The sequence below is a fragment of the Oryx dammah genome, unplaced genomic scaffold, assembly GCF_014754425.2.
Source record: "Oryx dammah isolate SB20612 unplaced genomic scaffold, SCBI_Odam_1.1 HiC_scaffold_28, whole genome shotgun sequence".
Taxonomy (NCBI): domain Eukaryota; kingdom Metazoa; phylum Chordata; class Mammalia; order Artiodactyla; family Bovidae; genus Oryx; species Oryx dammah.
Window position 1 is genome coordinate 19198912 of NW_024070212.1, and position 23410 is coordinate 19222321.

Consider the following 23410-nt stretch of genomic DNA (forward strand, 5'->3'; position numbering starts at 1 on the left):
ATAACACAAAAAGTCTGTTCCTATACAGCTCCATACCACTCTCCGTTTTGATGTCACAGATTATACCTTTATAAATTGTATGACCAATAACATAGGTTAATAAGTGTTCTTTAATGCATCTGTCTTTTAAAGTATATAGAAAATAAAAAAGAGTTATAAACCAAAATTAACTTTTATAGTTGTCCATGTATTTAACTTTTATTGAGTGTCTTTATTTCTTCATTACTGCTTCAAGTTACTTCTAGCTTTCCTTTATTTCAACCTGCAGTACTTTTTAGCATTTCTTGCAAGGCAAGTCTAGTGGTGACAACCTTCCTCAATTTTTATTTACCTGCTACTAAGTCACTTTAGTTGTGTCCGACCCAGTGCGACCCCATAGATGGCAGCCCACCAGGCTCCCCCGTCCCTGGGATTCTCCAGGCAAGAACACTGGGGTAGGTTGCCATTTCCTTCTCCAGTACATGAAAACGAAAAGTGAAAGTGAAGTTGCTCAGTCGTGTCCGACTCCTAGCAACCCCACGGACTGTAGCCCACCGGGCTCCTCCGTCCATGGGATTTTCCAGGCAAGAGCACTGGAGTGGGGTGCCATTGCCTTCTCCTTATTTACCTGGGAAAGTCTTAATTTCATTTTTCAAGGACACTTTTTCTGGATATAGCATTCTTAGGTGACAGATTTTTTTCTTTGAGCCCTTTGAGTATGTCAACCCACTGTCTTCTAGCTTCCAAAGTTTCTGATGAGAAGTCTGGTGATAATCTTATTGAAGGTACTTTGTGTATGACAACTCACTTCTCTCTTCCTGCTTTTAAGATTCTTTATCTTTGTAAACTAAATTAATGCTGGAGAGGGTGTGGAACAAAAAAAATCTTCCTACACTTGGTAGGAATGTAAATTGGTGCAGCCAATATGGAGAACAGTATGGAATTTCCTTAAAAAACTAAAAGTAGAGTTAAGTACAATCTGTCAATCACACTCCTAGGCATATATATCTGAGAAAATTCTAATTCAAAAAGATACATTCAACCCAGTGTTCATAGCAGCACTATTTACAGTAGTCAAGACTGGAAGCAACCTAAATGTCTGTCAACAGCTGAATGGATAAAGAAGATATATAGATATGGATATATAATATGAATATTTCTCAGTCATGAAAAAGAATGAAATAAGGCCATTTGCATCAATATGGATGGACCTAGAGATTATCATATTAAGTGAAGTAACTCAGACAGAAAAAGACAAATACCGCTTTGGGACCCTCCATCTGTGGTGGAACCACTGCCAAGATACAGATTTTCAGGAAGACTCTGACAAGGAAGACCATCACTCTCAAGGTCGAGCCCTCGGATACAATAGAAGATGTAATGGCCAAGATCCAGGATAAGGAAGGAATTCCTCCTGACCAGCAAAGACTGATCTTTGCTGGCAAGCAAGTGGAAGATGGACATACTTTGTCTGACTACAACATTCAAAAGGAGTCCACTCTTCATTTAGTGTTGAGACTTTGTGGTGGTGCTAAGAAAAGGAAGAAGTCTTACACCACTCCCAAGAATAAGCATAAGAGAAAGAAGGTTAAATTGGCTGTTCTGAAATACTATAAAGTGGATGAGAATGGCAAAATCAGTCACCTCCGCCAGGAGTGTCCCTCAGAGGAATGTGGTGCCTGGAGTATTTTATGGCCAGTCACTTTGACAGACGTTATTGTGGCAAATGTTGTCTGACCTATTGTTTCAACAAACCAGAAGACAAGTAATTGTATATTGGTTAATAAAGATATGAGCTAACAAACAAACAAAGACAAATACCATATGATACCACTTATATGTGCAATCTTTAAAAATGATACAAGTGAACTATTTATAAAACAGAAATAGACTCATAGAAATAAAAAACAAACTTATGGTTACCAAAGTGGATAGCAGAAGTGGTGGGGAGGGCAGATAAATTAGGAGTTTGGGACTAACGCTTAGCTCCACTGATAAAGAATCCACCTGCAATGCAGGAGACCCCAGTTCCATTCCTGGGTCAGGAGATCTGGAGGAGAGGTATAGGCTACCCACTCCAATATTCATGGGTTTCCCTGATAGCTCAGACAGTAAAGAATCTGCCTACAGTATGGGAGACCTGGGTTTGATCCCTGGGTTGGGAAGATCCCCTGGAGGAGGGCATGGCATCCCACTCCAGTATTCTTGCCTGGAGAATGCCCGTGGAGAGGAGGAGCCTGGCAGGCTACAGTCCCTGGGGTCACAAAGAGTTGGACGTAACTGAGTGACTAAGCAGAGCATATATAAAATAGGTAGACAATAGGGACCTACTACATAGCACAGGGAACTATACAGTCAGCCAATTATAATAACCTAGAATGGAAAAGAATCTAAAATATATATATGTGTGTGTGTGTATGAAAATCACTCAGTCTTGTCTGACTCTGCAACCCCATGGACTAGCCTGCCAGGCTGCTCTGTCCTTGGCATTCTCCAGGCAAGAGTACTGGAGTGGGTAGCCATTCCTTCTCCAGGGGATCTTCCCAACCCAGGATCGAACCCACGTCTCCTGCACTGCAGGTGTATTCTTTACCATCTGAGCCACCAGGGAGGCCCAAATACATGTGTGTGTAACTCAATATCACACATCTAAAACTAACATAACATCGTAAATTAACTATACTTCAATTTAAAATTGGTTTTAAAAGATTGTTTATCTTTGGCTTTCAATAATTAGATTACAGTGTATCTTGGATATTTTAGTCAACATTGAGCTCATTAAGTATCTTAGATTTGTAGATTCACAAAAGAAATTTAGACCATTTTCAGCTATTATTTTTTCAAATATTTTTCTGCCCTTTCTCTCTCTCCTCCTCTGGGATTCCTACAATGAAAATATTTGTCCATTTGATGGTGTCTCAGAGGTTCCTTAGGCTTCATTCACCATTTTTGTTGTTTTTCCCTAAACTTTATTACTTCAATTGTATTATCTTCAAATTTGTTAATTCTTCTGCCTGCTTAAATCTGTTTTTGAACCCATATAGTATATTCTTCATTTTAGCTGTTGTATTTAAGCTCCAGATTTTCTTTTTGGTTCCTTTTTGTAATTTCTATCTCTTTACTGGTATTCTAATTTTGTTCATCATTTTCCTGTCTTTATCCATGTCTTCCTTTAGCTATTTGCTAAAGAAAGCATCATAAAGAAACATCTTTAAAACAGCTGTTTTCAAGTATTTATCTAGTAAACTTGACATCTGGCTTCCTCAAGTACAAATTTTGTCTTTTTCTTTTGTTCCTTTTAGTGGAACATACCTTTTTCTTTCACTGTGTGCCTTACAATTTTTTCGTTGTTGAAAGCTGGATATTGAAATCTTAGAATACAGTAACTCTGGAAATCAGACTTTCCCCATTCCCCAGGTTTTGCTGAGTTGTTTGTTGTTATTTTGTTGATTATATTATGGTTTCTCTGTGTTGTAGATCCAACTGAGGTGAAAGCTTCAGATCTCAGGTCTTTTCCAAGGTTGTACTTCAGAGATTACATGTTTTCTTAAGCAACCACAGGTGCTTTCTTAAATACTGTGTACATGCAGTTGTTTCTGAATGTAAAAAAAAAGCTTCTCTTTTAAATCCCCTGAAGCTGCTTTAGCTGGTGGGGATTGGAACAGTGGCAGCCTTTAGCTGTATGTCAGCCATCAAAAGCTACAATCCATAACCAGAATACTGGTCCTGAGATTTCAAAGACAGGGTCCTTATTGCTCATCCTGATTCCAGTAGGCTACACCAGAACTACAGATTTCTGTTCCCACAGCTACCTTTCATGGGACTAGGGGCTAAGTAGTCACTGCTGCACTGAAGGCTGAAATTGACTGAAATTGATATTGACCACATTTGCCAGCCTAGCTTCCCCTGGAACTAAGTATTTGTGGAAGCTCAAGAGTTCCAAAAATAATTGTTTCAGATAGATGCTACTAGTATAATTATTGTCTAGGTGGAAAGATGAATTTCTAATGCTTGCTGCCATTATCCCAGATGTAATCTCTCAATGATTAACATTCTTTTTTTTTTTTTTAATAAAACAGAAATAGATGTTTTTCTAGAACTCTCTTGCTTTTAATGATTAACATTCTAAAGAACCTTATCAGCTATAATCACATGGACCCCAGCCTTGTCTAACTCAATGGAACTATGAGCCATGCCATGTAGGGCCATCCAAGATGGACGGGTCATGGTGGAGAGTTCTGACTAAACATAGTCCACTGGAGAAGGGAATGGCAAACCACTTCAGTATTCTTGCCTTGAGAACCCCATGAACAGTATGATAAGGCAAAAAGATAGGACACTGAAAGATGAACTCCCCAGGTCGGTAGGTGCCCAGTTGCTACTGGAGATCAGTGGAGAAATAACTCCAGAAAGAATGAAGAGACAGAGTCAAAGCAAAAACAACATCTAGCTGTGGATGTGATTGGTGATGGAAGTAAAGTCCTATGCTGTAAAGAGCAATATTGTGTAGGAACCTGGAATGTTAGGTCCATGAATCAAGGCAAATTGGAAGTGGTCAAACAGGAGATGGCAAGAGTGAACATCGACATTTTAAGAATCAGCGAACTAAAATGGACTGGAATGGGTGAATTTAACTCAGATGACCATTATATCTACTGCTGTGGGCAAGAATCCCTTAGAAGAAATGGAGTAGCCATCATAGTCAACAAAAGAGTCTGAAATGCAGTACTTGGATGCAATCTCAAAAATGACAGAATGGTCTCTGTTCGTTTCCAGGGCAAACCATTCAGTATCACAGTAATCCAGCTCTATGCCCCAGCCAGTAATGATGAAGCTGAATGGTTCTATGAAAACCTACAAGACCCTGTAGAACTAACACCCCAAAATGATGGCCTTTTCATTATAGGGAACTGAAATGCAAAAGTAGGAAAAGTCAAGAGATACCTGGAGTAACAGGCAAATTTGGCCTTGGAGTACAAAACAAAGCAGGTGAGAGGCTAACAGAGTTTTGCCAAGAGAACACACTGGTCATAGCAAACACCTTCTTCCAACAAAACAAGAGAAGACTCTACAAATGAACATCACCAGATGGTCAATACCAAAATATAAATTGATTATATTCTTTGCAGCCAAAGATGGATAAACTCTATACAGCCAGCAAAAATAAGACCGGGAGCTGACTGTGGCTCAGATCATGAACTCCTCATTGCTAAATTCAGCTTTAAATTGAAGAAAGTAGGAAAAACCACTAGACCATTCAGGTATGGCGTAAATCAAATCTGTTAACGATTATACAGTGGAAGTGACAAATAGATTCAAGGAATTAGATCTGATAGAGTGCCTGAAGAACTATGGACGGTTTGTGACATTGTATAGGAGGCAGTGATCAAGACCATCCCCACGAAAAAGAAATGCAAAAAGGCACAGTAATTGTCCAAGGACACCTTACAAATAGCTGAAAAGATGTGAAGGCAAAGGAGAAAAGGAAAGATATACCTATTTGAATGCAGAGTTCCAAAGAATAGCAAGGAGAGATAAGAAAGCCTTCCTCAGTGATCAATGCAAAAAAATAGAGGAAGACAGTAGAATGGGAAAGACTAGTGATCCCTTCAAGAAAATTAGAGATACCAAGGGAACATTTCATGCAAAGATGAGCATAATAAAGGACAGAAATGGTATGGACCTAACAGAAGAGGTGGCAAGAATATACAGAAGAACTATACAAAAAAGATCTTCACAACCCGGATAATCATGATGGTGTGATCACTCATCTAGAGCCAGACATCTTGGAAAGTGAAGTCAAGTGGGCCTTAGAAAGCATCACTAGGAACAAAGCTAGTGGAGGTGATGGAATTCCAGTTGAGCTATTTCAAATCCTAAAAGATGATGCTGTGAAAGTGCTGCACTCAGTATACCAGCAAATTTGATCATGGCATCCGGTCCCATCACTTCATGGGAAATAGATGGGGAAACAGTGGAAACAGTGATAGACTTTATTTTTGGAGTCTCCAAAATCACTACAGATGGTGATTGCAGCCATGAAATTAAAAGATACTTGCTCCTTGGAAGAAAAGCTATGACCACCCTAGACAGCATATTAAAAAGCAGAGACATTACTTTGCCAACAAAGGTCTGTCTCGTCAGTTATGGTTTTTCCAGTGGTCATGTATGGATGTGAAAGTTGGACTATAAAGAAAGCTGAGTGCCAAAGATTGATGCTTTGTTGGAGAAGACTCTTGAGAGTCCCTTGGACTGCCAAGAGATCCAACCAGTCCATCGTAAAGGAACTCCGTCCTGAATATTCATTGGAAGGACTGATGTTGAAGCTGAAACTCCAATACTTTGGCTACCTGATGTGAAGAACTGGTTCATTTGAAAAGACCCTGATGCTGGGAAAGATTGAAGGTGGGAAGGGGACAACAGAGGATGAGATGGTTGGATAGCGTCACCAACTTGATGGACATGAGTTTGAGTAAGCTCTGGGAGTTGGTGATGGATAGGGAAGCCTAGGGTGCTACAGTCCATGGGGTCGCGAAGAGTCGGACACGACTGAGCGACTTCGATTTTACGTTCATGCATTGGAGAAGGAAATGGCAACCCATGTCAGTATTCTTGCCTAGAGAATCCCAGGGATGGGGGAGCCTGGTGGGCTGCCGTCTATGGGGTCGCACAGAGTCGGACACGACTGAAGCGACTTAGCAGCAGCAATGACTAATGATGTTGAGCATCTTTATATGTGTTTATTGGCCATTTGTATATTTTCTTTGGAGAATTGTCTGTTCAGATCCTTTGCCCATTTTTAAATTGGGTTTGCTTTCTACTATTGAGTTGTACTTTTAAAATATGTTCTAAATACAAGTCTTTTCAGATACATGATTTGCAAAATTTTTCTCCAGTTCTGTGGGTTGTGTTTTCAGTTTCTTAATGGTATCCTTTAAAGTACAGGTTTTTAATTTTGATCCATTTCACCTAATTTTTTTCTTTTGTTACTTATAATTTTGCTGTAATTAAAATTGTAATAAAATTGAATTTATTTCAGTTGAAAATAAAAATAGTTTAACTTTTCTAATCTAGATGCCTGTTATTTATTTTTCTTACCTAATCACCCTGCCTAGAACTTTCAGTATGGTGCTGAATAGCAATGATGAGAATGGACTTCCTTGTCTTATCCTTGATCTAAGATGACAACATTCAGTCTCTCCCTATTAAGTAATATGCTAGCTGTGAGGTTTCCATAAATTCCTCTATCAAGTTCAGAAAGTTTCTGTCTGTTCCTAGCTTATGGAGTGTGTTTATGACGTCAGAGTGTTGGATTTTATCAAATGCTTTTCTTTTGTCTATGGAGATGATCATTTGGTTTTTGCTTTTCATTTTATTGATTTTTGTATTTTAAATCAAACTTACATTTCTGTTTTAAGTCCCCCTTTATCGTATTACGTAGTTTAGGGATGGGGTTGTTTGTTTTTTTTCCTTCAGCTGAGCCATACTGCTTGTAGGATATTAGTTCCCTGACCAGGGATTGAACCTATGCCCTTGGCAATGAAAGTGCACACTGGACTATCAGAGTTCCCTATGTCTTTATTATATTGCTAGATTTGTTTGTGCATATTTTGTTCAGTATTTTTTACCTATATAGATAAGAGATACTGGTCTATATTTTTCTTGTGAAGTTTTGTCTCATTTTAGTATCAGAGGAATACTTACTGTTTAGACTAAGGAAGTGTTCCCTCCTCTGCCTCTTCTTTTTTTAAGTGTTTGTGAAGGATTGGCATTAATTCTCCATTAATGTTTGGTAGAATTACCAGAAAAGCTGTCTTAACCACACTTTTCTTTGTGGGAAGTTTTAAAAGTTACTATTCAATCTATTTACTTGTTATGTGTGCTAAGTTGTTCCAGTCATGTCCGATTCTTTGTGATCCAGTGGACTGTAGCCCACCAGGCTCCTCTGTCCATAGGATTCTCCAGGAGAGAATGCTAGAGTGGGTTACCACGCCCTCCTCCAGGGGATCTTCCCAACCCAGGGATCAAATTCGCATCTTATATCTGCATTAGAGTCTTCCCTGGTGGCTCAGATGGTAAAGCGTCTGCCTGCAACGCGGGAGACCCAGGTTCAATCCCTGGGTTGAGAAGATCTCCTGGAGAAGGAAACAGCAAACCACTCCAGTACTCTTGCCTGGAGAATCCTACGGGTGGAGGAGCCTGGTAGGCTACAGTCCATGGGGTTGCAAAGAGTCGGACACGACTGAGCAACTTCACTCGTATCTGCATTGGCATGTTGGTTCTTTACCACTAGCAGCACCTAGGAAGCCTTTTACTTGTTATTGTGTGTGTGTATTAGTTGCTCAGTTGTGTTTGACTCTTTGCGACCCCTTGGACTATAGCCCACCAAGCTCCTCTGTCCATGGAATTCTCTAGGCAAGAATACTGGGACATTTGGGGTGGGGGTGCCATTCCCTTCTCCCCAGGGGATCTTCCCAACCCAGAGATAGAACCCAGTCTCCTGCATTGAAGGCAGATTCTTAACTGTCTGAGCCACCAGGGCATTATTTGTTATAGTTCTATTGAAATTCCCTCTTTCTTGTTGAGTCAGTTTAGGTAATTGTATTTCGAGGAATTTGTCCATTCTTCTAGGTTGTCTAAATTGTTGTCATACTGTTTTAATTTTTGTAAGTTTAGTAGTAATGTCTCCTCTTTCATTCCCAATTTTAGTAATTTTGAGTCCTCTTTTCCTTGATCACTCTGGGTTTGTCAGTTTTTTTCATCTTTTCACTGAACCAGAGTTTTATTAATTTTCTCTATTTCCTCTCTACTCTATTGTTTCCTTTATCCTGCTTGCTTTGGGTTTAGTATTTTCTTCTTTTTCTAGTTTTTTAAAGTTAGACGGTTAGGTTATTGATTTGACATCTTTTCTAATACAGGACTTCCCTGGTGGTTCAGATGGTAAAGTATCCACCTGCAATGCAGAAGACCTGGGTTGGGAAGAACCCCTGGAGAAGGGAATGGCTTCCCATTCCAGTATTCTTGCCTGGAGAATTCCATGGACAAAGCCTGGCAGGCTACAGTACATGGGGTTGCAAAGAGTTGGACAGGACTGAGTGACTTTCACTTTTTTAATATGGCATTTGGATCATAAATTTCCCTCTTTATACTGCTTTAAGCTGCATCCCATAAGTTTTGGTATATTCACTCAACTCAAAAGTAGTTTTTAATTTTTTCTTATGATTTCTTATTTGACTCATTGGTTATTTCAGAGTGTGTCTTTAAATTTCCACATCTTTTTAATTTCCCAAATGTCCTTCTGTTATCAATTTATAATTCCATTGTGACTGAATAGCATACTTTGTATGTTTTCAATTCTTTTAAATTTATTAAGGCTTGTTTTATGGCCTAACATATGGTGTATCGTGGAAAATGTTTCATATGCACTTGAGAAGTATGTGCATTCTACTGTTATAGGGTAGAATATTCTATAGATGTCTTCTGAAGTCTAGTTGGTTTATAGTCTTGTTCAAGCATTCTATTTATTTTTCCCATAGGTGAGACCTGGAACCCTTTCAAATTACAGTACCAGCTGAGAAATGTAAGAGAGAGAATTGCAAAGAACCTAGTAGAGAAGGGTATTCTAACCACTGAGAAGCAGAATTTCCTCCTATTTGACATGACTACTCACCCAGTGACCAATACAACAGAGAAGCAACGACTAGTGAAAAAACTTCAAGATAGTGTTCTAGAGCGGTGGGTAAATGACCCTCAGCGTATGGACAAGCGAACGCTAGCACTGCTGGTGCTAGCCCACTCCTCCGACGTGCTAGAGAATGTCTTCTCCTCTCTGACAGATGACAAGTACGATATGGCCATGAATCGAGCCAAGGACCTCGTAGAACTGGACCCTGAGGTAGAGGGGACAAAGCACAGTGCCACAGAGATGATCTGGGCTGTACTGGCAGCCTTCAATAAATCGTAAGCCAGCTGTTGGCTTTCTGCTTTTCCATTGCTGGCCAGTGACGATCAGAGACACCATCACCGAGTTTTGTGTGATGAGATGTTTTCCATCATTTTTTTTTCTCCTCTTGAATCAAATTTGTTATTCGGGGAAAGCAACTTCAGGGCTTCTCCATAGACCTTGTCTCTTATAAGCAGGCTTTATATCTCCCTATACTTCCACTCCAGAGGTGAATAAATTGGGTGAACCAGCACTCACCCGGTAAACACTCTCTCTCATTTCTTGGCTCACTTCCATCCAGTGTGCTTTTGGATTATCAAGAATATTTCAGTGAGATTTGGATTTCTCTAGACATAGAATGTGAATGAGATGTAGAGCAAACCATTTATCTCATTTTTTAAAGTTTGTTTTCTGTCTTAAATATATGTTTTCAGCCTATCTCTCAGGCTCTGCTAAGTAATGTAGCTTATTGAAGTAACCATCTCTTTGAATAAGGGGCAATGGAAATAAAACTGATTTTTGGAGCAGGTGGTCTCTGAGATATAAATGTATGTTCCACTACTGATTTTCTCATCTTTCCTTTTCTAAATTAATGAGACTATCCCAATGTGATTACCTGGTTCTCACAGTCCTAGAACCGTAAATATATTCTCTACTCTCTCTCAGCATTGTCCTACTCCATCATTCATTAGAACAGAAATCTAAATTTTTTAAAAAATGCATCTCTTAACCACCTCTTTTATGCAGTCACCAATACAATTTGCAAAGAAGGAAAGTGGCATCAGAATTTCCACTCTTTAGCACATAACTATCTGGATTCCTCCAGGCTACTTTAAATGTCTCTACTCTGATTGAATTTAGGGAGCTGTAAATTTCAATTGCTGAATAGCACCATCCTGAGTCCAGACAATATATCTAAACTCTAGATCATGTTCCCTGTTTTGGCTTCCTACATAAATTGATGGGTGTGCGTGCTCAGTCACTTCAATCCTGTCCAATTCTTTGTGACCCTATGGGCTGTAGCCTGCCAGGTTCCTCTGTCCATGGGATTCTCCAGGTAAGAATACTGGAGTGGGTTGCCATGCCCTCCTCCAGGGGATCTTCCCGACCCAGGAATGGAACCCGAGTCTCAGTCTCCTGCATTTGCAGGTAGGTTCTTTACCACTAGTGCCACCTATTCTGTGTACGTTTAGAGGTCCTGGAAATAGTTTTATCTATTTAATCCACAGATGCCCTCTTAGTCATTAGTCTTGTCTCAACACAATCCTTTGTCTAACTCTTTCTCTAAAACGTTTTTTAAGTCAGTAGTAAATAAATGCAAAGAGAAGCTTATTGAGAAAAATCATATTCAGAAGGCAATTTGATGTTAAAAGCATCGTGATGGATTCATGTCAATGTATGGCAAAACCAATACAGAATTGTAAAGTAAAATTAAAAAAAAAAAAAAGCATCCTATATAAAGTCCAGCATTTGGGAATATAAAGAGGACAGGCACCAAACTGTGCTAATGTCAAGTATTTGTTAATGCTGATACTTGAATGGATCTTGCCTCTTGACCACTACAGACAAAGAGTCTATTAAAGGGCTAATACAGATGATCCAGACCTGATATCACATTTTCCTGATCAGAAGTAATTAAAAGAATGATTGTAACTTTCCCTCCTCTAAAATTGTCTAGCCCCACAAAATTCCCCAACTCACTTAACTTTTTTTCACTTTAGGTTATCACTTAGGTGACTAAAGATAAAAAGTTTAAATGAAACAAATTCCTAAAAAATGTGAAGCTGAGAAGAGCTTCAGTCTGGCTCCCTAAAACTATAAAAACCAGTCCATGGATGTCTCTACCTGACTTAGTTTTTCTTTCCATTCGAACAGTTTGGCATGAATTTAAACCAGGTTTTCCTGTGGAGAGTTTCAGCTTGATTGGGAGAGTGGAAATTGAGTTCTTTCTGGCAACTCTTGGTCAGTGTTTATTTTTATATTGTATCTCATTAAGAGGAGGATGTCTTCAGTTTGATTCTGCATAATGTTCACTGCAAAACACCATTTAATGCATATGGCCTTCGCATTTCTGTGTAATAAAGATCAATTATTGGCTCCCTGGTCTCTCTGTGCAGTTTTACAACTAAAGTTATTTTAACTTGAAATAACTTTTCATACAAGGCCAGTAACACTCCCTGCTTACCGTAGGATACCAGCCTCTGTTTCATTCTGTGTGGAAAACTGTGTATGCATGCTCAGTTGCTAGGTCATGTCTGACTCTTTGTGAGCCCATGGACTGTAGCCCACAAGCTCCTCTGTTCATGGAATTTCCCAGGCAAGGATACTAGAGTGGGTTCCCATTTCTTCTTCCAGGAGATCTTCCTGATCCAGGGATCAAACCTGCGTCTCCTGCGTTGGCAGGCAGATTCTTTACCACTGAGCCACCCGAACTCCCTTGTGGAAAATTAGGAATACACAAATATTAGTTATACATATATATACACTATCTATATATATATATATATACACACACACATACTGGAGGGCAGGGCACATTAACCCGAATACTAGCTAATGTAAAGTCTGAAGAACAGTGTCTCCATCTCAAGCAAAATAAGTTACCCAATTACATCATTAGTACCAGGAAGAGAATGAGTATATTCTAGTCTATTAATAACTACTTGCAAGTGACACCTGAACTTACTGAAGAGCTGAAAGTCTTTTAAGTTCCAAGTGTAGGTAACAAACCTAACTATAACAGAGTTAACAACATGTGAAAAGAAAGATAATTGACTTATTGGCTTATTGTTTTGTCTTTTATAATGTCTACAGCATAAGGGGGGCTTCCCAGGTGGCACCAGTGGTAAAGAACCCACCTGCCAATGCAGGAGACATAAGAGACTCAGGTTCAATCCCTAAGTTGGGAAGATCTCCTGGAGGAGGGCATGGCAATCCAATCCACTATTCTTGCCTGGAGAACCCTATGGACAGAGGAGCCTGGCGGGCTACAGTCCACAGGGTCACAAAGAATCAGACAGGACTGAAGCAACTTGGCACACAGGCACACAGCATAAGAAACAACATGAAATGTATTCACTAGAATTGTCTACTTCCTTGCTATTTGTATTTCAGAGAAAGTATAAAAACAAAGTATAACAATGTTTATAAAAATATGGTGCATCAAAGTAACTTTTGTGGGTGTAAGTGCTTTCCCAAAATAGGGGTTCCTAGTAAATCAGTCACTGGGGTTGAGGGCTTAGGAAGCTGCATTTAAAACATAGTCTCTAAAAACTTACATGTTAAAGTTTGAGAACACTGTTTATTTTTAATTCATTTGGCTGTGCTGGGTCTTCATTGCAGCACACAGATTTGACTAGCTATAGTGCACAGGCGTTACATAGGACACAATCTCAGCTCCCAACAACTCACATTTAAGTGGGCAAATGAGATACTCCGTGAAAAATGCTCAAGTAGAAGTATAAACTTAATTTTTAGAAGCACAAAGGAGTAGCATTCTTCCTGGGAACATTAGGAAAAACTTACAGGAGTATATTTATTCACTCTAGTGGCTTTCATGTATTGAGTACTTCTACTATGTTAACCACTTCATATATTTTCTCATTTATTCCTCAGAATTATAAAAAACCATAGAAGGTTATTTTTTAAAGAAAATTCAGAGGTAGTGAGGCTTGCCTAAGGACACCATGCAGAGGTTGAATTCAAATGCATGCTTTTAACCACTACTCTCTGCTTCCTCCATTTAAACTCAGTCTTGAAGAATCTTCTCAGGTTGAGAAGGAAGAGCTGAGGCTATTCTGGGCTAGGAAAATAAAAAAACAAAACACAAAATGTACAAAATAGGGCTTCCCTGGTGGCTCAGTGGTAAAGATCCACCTGCCAATGCAGGAGACATGGGTTCAGTCCCTAGTCCAGAAGATCCCACATGCCAAGGAGAAACTCAGCCCATGGGCCACAACTATGAGCCTGTGCTCTAGAACCTGGGAACTGCAACTGCAGAAGCCCACACACCCTAGAACCCATGCTCTGCAACAAGAGAAGCCACTGAATTAGAAGCCTGTGCACCACAACTAGAGAAAAACCTGCTGCAAAGACCCTGCACAGCCAAAAATAAAGGAACTTTTTAAAAACGTATAAAATAATTTGTTACATGCTAGAATTTCATGAATTGTGTGTGCTTTTCATATTTATTTCCAAAAGAGATCATTCTAAGAGATTATATTCAAATTGTAGACTAAAGAAGGGTTTTTGAAACTAGCAAAATGTTTTTGTTTACCTTTATTCCTTCTCTGATGATTTCTTATGTAAAAATTTCTGATACATCATTCTTCTCCCTGAATAGCTTAACACTTCTTACAGGTCAAGTGTGCTGGACATAAATTCCCCAGTTTTTGTCTGAGAAAGTCTTCATCCTTCACTTTGGAAAGATAATTTTACTGGTTATAGAATTCTTGATTCATGGGTGGTTTTATTTTTTGTTTTTGTTTTATAACACTTCAAATATTTCACTCTACTCTCTTGTGTGAATGTTTTCTGATATCAAATTTTAACAAAACTATGAAGAATTTTAATTGAAAGATTTTTAAAAATTTGTTCCTCCCATTTTCTATATAGCTAAAACACATATATTCATATAATTTCTAAAAATTTTATTCCCTAAAATAATAAAAATGTTAATTTTTAAATAATCATTGCTTTAATGATGAAATGTTAGGTAGAATGGATTTTTTTAATATTTTTCTATCACCTATTGCATGTGTGCATGAATCTTTGTTTTGCATCCCCAGTTCTTCTCAATGCCTTTGTCTGTCTTCCTTTTCTCCTCAGTGAGTTCCAGGTGTGTATATAATTTGGAAAGAGACACGACTTCTTACTGATGTGAGAAAGGGAGCCATCCCTCCCAGAAAGCAATAAAATTCTCACAGAATGCAAGTCAGAAAACCAAGGGTCACTTCCTGGCAGAAATCTTTTTCTAGCAGCCCAATTCACTGCCATTAGTTTTTCTTTACATTTCAGATTGTAAAAAAGTAGATTCCACTAGGGTGGAAGGTGGGGAACAAGTACTCCATAAGAACTCTTCAAACAGACATGCTTCTGTGTAGATTTTCCCCCCTGAATTTCAATAATCTGCCCACCACTTTGTTTTTCTCAACCTACGTGAACCTCCCAAGTATAAAAGAATATTTTATCTAAACTTAATTTAGAAACTCAGCTAGGAATCAAGAGGCTTCTTCTCCCTCTTCAGAAGGGCTTCTGGACCAAATCCCCATACATTTGCCACATAAGCAAACCTAGTAGATGTATATCCTTCTCCCGATTTGATGGGGGTGAAATTCAGAGCCAAAGTTTTCCTCACATTTCAGAGATGTTGAGATCCCACTTCCAATCAAAAGATGAGTACTTCCTCAAAGATTTCTGGACATAAAAAGCCATGATATTAATATAATACCTCAAAATACTTGTGGGTTAGCCTTAATAATATATTTTTTAAAGTTCCCCTCCCAGCTGTGTCACCCCAGGTTTTTTGAACTGCTATGTGAGGCTAGAAACTTTAGTTATCTAAACTCTTAGATAATTTATATTGATTGAATTTCTTTCCCTTTGAGAGCAGGGAGGAAGAGTTGTTCATGATCAAAGAGGGAAAGACTAGAGAAGGTAACAGTAGTTGATTATATTTAAACATGAATATTTAAAAGCCTGAACAAATACTTTTCATTTTAACATGATCCTGTGTTAAAAATTAGATGACAATTAAGCCTTTTGCTTCTAGACTCCATCTTACTCTTCACATTAGATACCTTTTTAAATGTTTTATGAAATTAACAAGAGAAAAGTACATGCTGCTGCTGCTGCTGTCATCGCTTCAGTCGTGTCCAACTCTGTGCGACCCCATAGACGGCAGCCCACCAGGCTCCCCCGTCCCTGGGATTCTCCAGGCAAGAACACTGGAGTGGGTTGCCATTTCCTTCTCCAATGCATGAAAGTGAAAAGTGAAAGTGAAGTCAGTCGTGTCCGACTCAGCGACCCCATGGACTGCAACGCACCAGGCTCCTCCATCCATGGGATTTTCCAGGCAAGAGTACTGGAGTGGGGTGCCGTTGCCTTCTCCGAGAAAAGTACATAAATCAAGACAAATAAAAATATACAACTCAATAATCAACAGTGAGCATTCCCATGTAACCAGCACCCCAGTCAAGAAACAAAACATGATCATCTCGCAAAAAGCCCCTTTCGTATCCTCTCCCAATCACTATATCCCTCTCTAGAGGTAACCATGATCCTTTTAATACAATAGACTGGTTTTGCCTTTGAACATTATATAAATGGAATCATACAGTATGTATTTTTTGTGACTGTTATCTATTTTACTTTGAACATTTTGGATTGTTCTATGCTGTGCTGTCACTCAGTCATGTCTGACTCTTTGTGACCTCATGGACCTGCCCACCAGGCTCCCCTCTCCATGGGGATTCTCCAGGCAAAAATACTAGAATGGGTTGCCATGCCCTCTTCCAGGGGATCTGGAGTGATTATAAATAGAGTGGCTATGAACACGTTTTGGTGAATACGAGGATTCACTTCAGCTGGATATATCACCTCGGAGTGGAATTGCTGGGCCACAGGGTTTGAATTACACTTAGCTTTAGTACATAGGGCCAATAGTTTTCCAAAGTATGGTTGTACTAATTTAGGCTCCCATCAGCCATACTATAGAGCTCTTATATTGTCAAGTCATAAATTTGGGGCACATGATTGAGGTGAACACAAATCTGAATAAATGAAAAGTGAAGTCACTCAGTCATGTCCGACTCTTTGCGACCCCATGGACTGTAGTCTACCAGGCTCCTCTGTTCTTGGGATTTTCCAGGCAAGAAAATGGACTGGGTTGCCATTTCCTTCTGCAGGGGATCTTCCCCACCCGGGGATTGAACCCAGGTCTCCTGTATTGAATAAATGAAAGTGAAAGTCACTCAGTCATGTCCGACTCTTTGTGACCCCATGGACTATACAGCCCAAGGAATTCTCCAGGCCAGAATACTGGAGTGGGTAGCCTTTCGCTTCTCCAGAGGATCTTCCCAACCCAGGGATTGAACCCAGGTCTCCTGCATTGCAGGCAGATTCTTTATCAGCTGAGCCACGAGGGAAGCCCAATAAATGAAGGCCACTGTTAATTCCTGTGACAATGTTTAAATTAATAGAAACTGGACTTCTTTGTAGGCTTCAGAGGGTCTCTATACCCTGAAAATATGTACAATATTTTTGCATGCATGCACTTTGGAGAGAGAGAAACACAGACTGTATGAGATTCTCAAAGATCAGATTTTCTATATTTTGGAAAACTGATGGCAATGTACATGAAAGTTAAACATAATCCAATCCTTCACACTCACACTAAGAATGACTTATAGGAACCTAGCAATCAAGAAGCTATTTGTGGGGGGGGGGGGGGACTATTTTCCTGCAATTAGCAAACTGTCCTATGTTGGTTATGGTGTGTTGACAGAGACAGTCTGAATAGCCAGGTTTCCTGTGGTTAACAGAGAAAGATTAGCACCCTTGACCACTTAATTTTCCTTTTATTTTTAGCAGGTTAAATTTTTACTAAAATAATTTCATAATGCTTTGATAACCACATATTTTGATAACTACATAACTTTTTTTGATAAAATGTACATACCATACAATATGCCCATTTAACGTGAGTAATTTGATGGGTTTTTAGTATATTCACAGCATTGTGCTATCACAACAATTTTAGAACACATCATTACCCATACCCATTAGCAGTTATTCCCTATTTCCGCCAGTCTAGGTAAACACTAATGTACTTTCAGTCTCTACAGATTTGCCAATAAGTGGAAACACATATGTGTCTTTTGTGACTGCTGCTTTCACTTTGCATAATGTTTTAAGGATCATCCATGTTGTAGTATGTATCAGTGCTTCATTTATTTTCATTGCCAAATAATATTCCAGCTTCCCTGGTGGCTCAGAGGATAAAGCGTCTGCCTGCAATGCAGGAGACCCGGGTTCAATCCCTGGGTTGGGAAGATCCCCTGGAGAAGGAAATGGCAGCCCACTCCAGTATTCTTGCCTGGAGAATCCCATGGAGGGAGGAGCCTGGTGGGCTACAGTCCACAGGGTTGTGAAGAGTCGGACACGACTGAGCGACTTCACTTTCACTAATATTCCACTGTACAGAAATACCACATTTTAGGACTTCCCCGGTGTTCCCGTGGTTAAGACTCTGCTTCCACTGCAGGGGACATGGGTTCTGTCCCTGGGTGGGTAAGTTCTGCATGCTGCACAGTGTGGCCAAAAAATAAAATATTGTTCCCCTCACCACTGTGTCAAAAAATGAATAAAAGTGGTAATTTTTTAAGAACCAAACTCTTTTAGAAAAAAAAGAAATATCACATCTTAGTTGATGTCTTTAGAGTATAATGTGTCCAAAACAAAATCTCTATTTCTTCTCTTAAACCTCCTACTTTCAGATGTCCCCATATTATTAAATGGTGCCATCATGCACCTAGCTGCTCAGACCAAAAGCTTTGAAGTTATCCTGTATTCTCATAACAGCAAATTCTGTTGGTTGTACCTTCAAAATTCCATGTCCAGCTATTTTCAACCTTCTCTGTAGTTATGACCTCCTAGTCCAAACCACTGCCGTCTTTCCTCTGCAACTGTTATAAGAGCCTAATTGATATCCTGCTGCTGCTTCCACTCCTGTTCCCCACAGAACAGCCACAGTGATCCATTTAATACTTGTATCAACTTGTGTTCCACCCCTGCTCGGCACCATCTAAGGGCTGCCCATCACACAATAAAATCCAAAGCACCAAAAGCAATCTGCTCCTTCCCTACATCTCCTCTTTTACTCTAGCTCTAGCTCCCCTGACTGTCTTGCTGTTTCTCAGATACACTGTAAATACATTCCTGCTTCGGGAGCTTCGCATCTGCTTGTTCCCTCTGTGCCTGGACCAGTTCTCCCCAGGGGTAGCTGCTTAGCTTACTCCCCACCTTATTCAGATCTCTGCTCAAACATCTCAGGGCAAAGGAGCAGGCAGGCCTGGGAAGAGTATCACTGTTGGGTTTCTTGGGCAGCCAACCCAAGAAAGGATTGAGCTTAGTTAATTCCCTGGTATTCTGAGTCTGGTCCATCGGAGGGTACTATTGTCATATGTATTAAACCCAGACATTTCCGTCGTTTCACTTTTTATAATGGCCATTCTTCCATACAATCTTGCTTCAGTTCAGTTCGGTCGCTCAGTCGTGTCCGACTCTTTGCGACCCCATGAACCACAGCACAACAGGCCTCCCTGTCCATCACCAACTCCCGGAGTTCACTCAAGACTCACATCCATTGAGTCAGTGATGCCATCCAGCCATCTCATCGTCTGTCGTCCCCTTCCTCTCCTGCCCCCAATCCCTCCCGGCATCACAGTCTTTTCCAATGAGTCAACTCTTCGCATGAGGTAGCCAAAGTACTGGAGCTTCAGCTTTAGCATCATTCCTTCCAAAGAAATCCTAGGGCTGATCTCCTTCAGAATGGACTGGTTGGATCTCCTTGCAGTCCAAGGGACTCTCAAGAGTCTTCTCCAACACCACAGTTCAAAAGCATCAATTCTTTGGCGCTCAGCCTTCTTCACAGTCCAACTCTCACATCCATACATGACCACAGGAAAAACCATAGCCTTGACTAGATGGACCTTAGTCGGCAAAGTAATGTCTGCTTTTGAATATGCTATCTAGGTTGGTCATAACTTTTCTTCCAAGGAGTAAGCATCTTTTAATTTCATGGCTGCAGTCACCATCTGCAATGATTCTGGAGCCCCCAAAATAAAGTCTGATACTGTTTCCACTGTTTCCCCATCTATTTCCCATGAAGTGATGGGGCCGGATGCCATGATCTTCGTTTTCTGAATTTGAGCTTTAAGCCAACTTTTTCACTCTCCTGTTTCACTTTCATCAAGAGGCTTTTTAGTTCCTCTTTACTTTCTGCCATAAGGGTGGTGTCATCTGCATATCTGAGGTTATTGATATTTCTCCCGGCAATCTTGATTCCAGCTTGTGTTTCTTCCAGTCCAGCGTTTCTCATGATGTACTCTGCATAGAAGTTAAATAAGCAGGGTGACAATATACAGCCTTGACGTACTCCTTTTCCTATTTGGAACCAGTCTGTTGTTCCATATCCAGTTCTAACTGTTGCTTCCTGACCTGCATACAGATTTCTCAAGAGGCAGGTCAGGTGGTCTGGTATTCCCATCTCTCAGAATTTTCCAGTTTATTGTGATCCTCACAATCTTGCTTAAGCACTGACAAATTTTACAGTGTTATTCCAGAATATCTCATCTCTCATACTCTGAAAAGATTTAGATCTTCCCTTGAAAATTGAGACACAAATAAGAGAAAAGACCAAAAGACTAGGAATAAACAAGTAATTCAGGTTCTCTTCTTTCCTCACTTCCTCCCTCCAATGTGCTCTTCTCCCTGTATTTGCTGCTCTGTAAATGGTACCATCCTTTACTCAGGAGTTTGGAAGTCATCCTTAGTTCTCTCCTCACCTTCACTTCCCACATCCAATATCATTTATCTCTTCAGCTCCCCTCCATTCACACAGCCCTGCCTTTGATCAGGCCTCTCAAGTCTTGCCTGGATTACCACAACCCTAGAGTCTTCCTCTCTACTTCAGTTCAATCTCCACAGTTACCTCTTTCCGAATCCCAAATCTAACAGTAGCATTTCCCTACTTAAATCAGACATTCCCTCTTTGTCTTCATGAAACCTCAACACTTCCGCATGACTTGCAAGTCTTTCCGGGACCCCAGTAACCAGAACAGCCTCATGTCTTGCCATTCCATAGGGATTCCAAATCAGCCTTATTTGCAGTCTCTCCTTAGGTAGTTTTGTGTTTCTTTTTAAATACGGACTTCCAGACCCAAGTGCAGAGATGCTGATTCAATTGGGGTGAAAGAGGGCTAAGGAAATCAGCCCTGTATTTTTATAAAGTTCCGTTGGGCTTCCCAGGTGTTGCTAGTGGTAAAGAACCTGCCAATGAGACATGTTTGATCCCTGGGTGGGGGAGATCCCCTGGAGGAGGGCATGGCAACCCACTCCAGTATTCTTGCCTGGAGAATCCCATGGGCAGAGAAGCCTGTCTGGCTACAAACAGTCGCAAAGAGTCGGATGTGGCTGAGCACAGCACAACTAGCTTCCGTCCGCTCTGACTTTTAACTTCTCTGTGCCTTCTCTCTTTTCATACTGTTCAAGGAATTCTCTCTTGGTTCTCCTCCTTACCACTCTGATCATTTATATCTGTGGCCCTTGCCAACTTTTCCTTAGTTTCTGTCCTGGGGTCTCTTTTCTACTTTTTTCGATGATCCCATCTAATCCCACAACTTCACTTATATTTTTGTGCGTGTATGCTAAGTCGCTTCAGTCATGTCCAATTCTTTGTGACCCCATGGACTGCAGCCCACCAGGCTTTTCTGTCCATGGAGTGGGTTGCCATGCCCTCCTCCAGGGGACCTTTCCAACCCAGGGGTCAAACCCATGTCTCTTACATCTCCTGCATTGGCGGGTCGGTTCTTTACCACTAGCGCCACCTGGGAAACCCATATTTATGTGAAGAAGTCCAAATTTTATTCATATTTGGCTTCAACATTTATCCCAAACTCCAGATCTATATGTCCTATAATGCTAAAATTTCAGGTATGGAGATCTGAGTTCACTTATCCTAAGACTTCATTGCCTGGATATCTCCACCAAATGGCTCACTGGCTTTGAAAAAGTCAGTGTTTTCAAAATTGAACACCTCATTTTCTATCTACTTCCAATTTCATTTCCAAATTGATTCCTTTCCTTAAATTTGTTTCTACAAATATTCACCTTGAGGCACGCGGCCTGCTCATTCCCTATGTTCAGTTTGCTGCTAATCTAGTAGATTCCATTGCCACAGACTTTCTCAATTAGAATCACTGTTTTCTATTCTAAACTACCTCGTTTGTAGATTAAATACTAATTACTTCCCAACCAGAGTATTGCAGAGGACTCTTAGCTAGATTGTCCCTCTCTAGTATCTTTCTGTTTGGAATTCTAAATGATTTTTTACTCATTACCACTAGAGTAATCTTCCTTAAGAACAATTCTGATCTGCCACTCTCTGGCCTAAAAGCCTTAAATATCTCTCCTAGATAACTAAATTACCTGCTAGTTTCTTATCCTGACACTCAAGCCCTCCATATTCTGGACTCAGTTCTATTTTTCTAGCTTTCATACTGACCCCATCCCCTAGAATGTCCTTCCATCACCTTTACCTGGCAAAATTAAAGCTGATTTCAAATACACACCTCCATTAGTAAGTCTTCTTTTCTTGCGGGGTGGGGGTGGGGGGGTGGGGAGGGTGCTTAGTCGCTCAGTCCTGTCCAACTTTTGCAACCCTATGGATTGTATGTAACCTGCCAGGATCCTCTGTCCATGGGATTCTCCAGGCAAGAATACTGGAGTGGGTTGCCATTTGCTGAATATGAACTTTTCTTTGAACCCCTTTACCAGTTTATTACCAGATTTTGCCTTGTATAATAACCTGTGTGTTCTAAGATTCTCAGATTTTCCCACTAGAAATGTACTTAATTATACAGAAAAATGAACAGATAGCCCTAAGGCTGCCACAACACGTTCCCTGGAAAATTAAAATTTAATATCAATTCTTCAGTGTTAGTATTAGACTGTTTTAATATAAAAATGACGTTTTTTAACTAACACTCTAGGAAGATGAGTCTCTTTTAATCTCGAGGATTTGGGTACACCTGACATACTGTGAAAACCCTCTATGGCAAAGACTGCCTTACTACATATATATTCCTTGTAAAACTAAAGCCATCTTCAAACACTCAATATGTTCGCGAGTATTTACGCAATGTTTACCATGTACCTAGACCTGTGCTGTTTCAACGAGCTCAGTTTCCATGGGATGGCCCTGAACGAATAAAAAAAACTGTACGTTGAGTTAAACGAGGAAACGTAAGCCATCCATATTCTGCTGGACCACTCAGTCTCTCCATTCCACACCCTAAATGACACACTGGAAGAGTGAGGAGAACCACTTTAAAGTCCACTCTGACCTTCATATTATTTTCTGGAGATTGTTAATTTTCTGCTACTGCGCGAAGCTTAATCCTCTTCACCTGGAAATAAAAGGTTTCCATCCTTTCGCTCTCCAATTCGAAGCTCAGAAAAGTCCCCTTGGGGCGACGAGGTAGGGCGGGAGAAAATCCGACCCCCACCGAAGGAGCAAAAATGCCAAAGCTACCAGCACCACCCCTTAACCTCCCCCACGTGCTTCCAATTGGTCCTTGTGAGTCACTCTCTCCAGATTGGCGTTCCAGCTTGCCCGTCGCCTCCATAGAACCCACATTTAGCCAGCAACTATTGGTAGATCGTTACGTCATTGCCCTATCCACCGCTCCCATTGGCTCCCATAGGAAG

General features: G+C 40.3%; 1 protein-coding gene across 2 annotated transcripts in view; it reads left to right on the forward strand.

Annotated features, from left to right (window-relative positions):
* GOLPH3L (golgi phosphoprotein 3 like) overlaps nucleotides 1-10587 on the forward strand; it is a 44712-nt gene extending 34125 nt beyond the window's left edge. For both annotated transcript variants that reach the window (XM_040230798.1, XM_040230797.1), the window contains one exon: nucleotides 9516-10587. In XM_040230798.1, the coding sequence (XP_040086732.1) occupies nucleotides 9516-9943 (428 nt within the window). In that variant the 3' untranslated portion in view covers nucleotides 9944-10587. The remainder of the gene's footprint in view (nucleotides 1-9515) is intronic.
* The last annotated feature ends 12823 nt before the right edge of the window (nucleotides 10588-23410 follow it).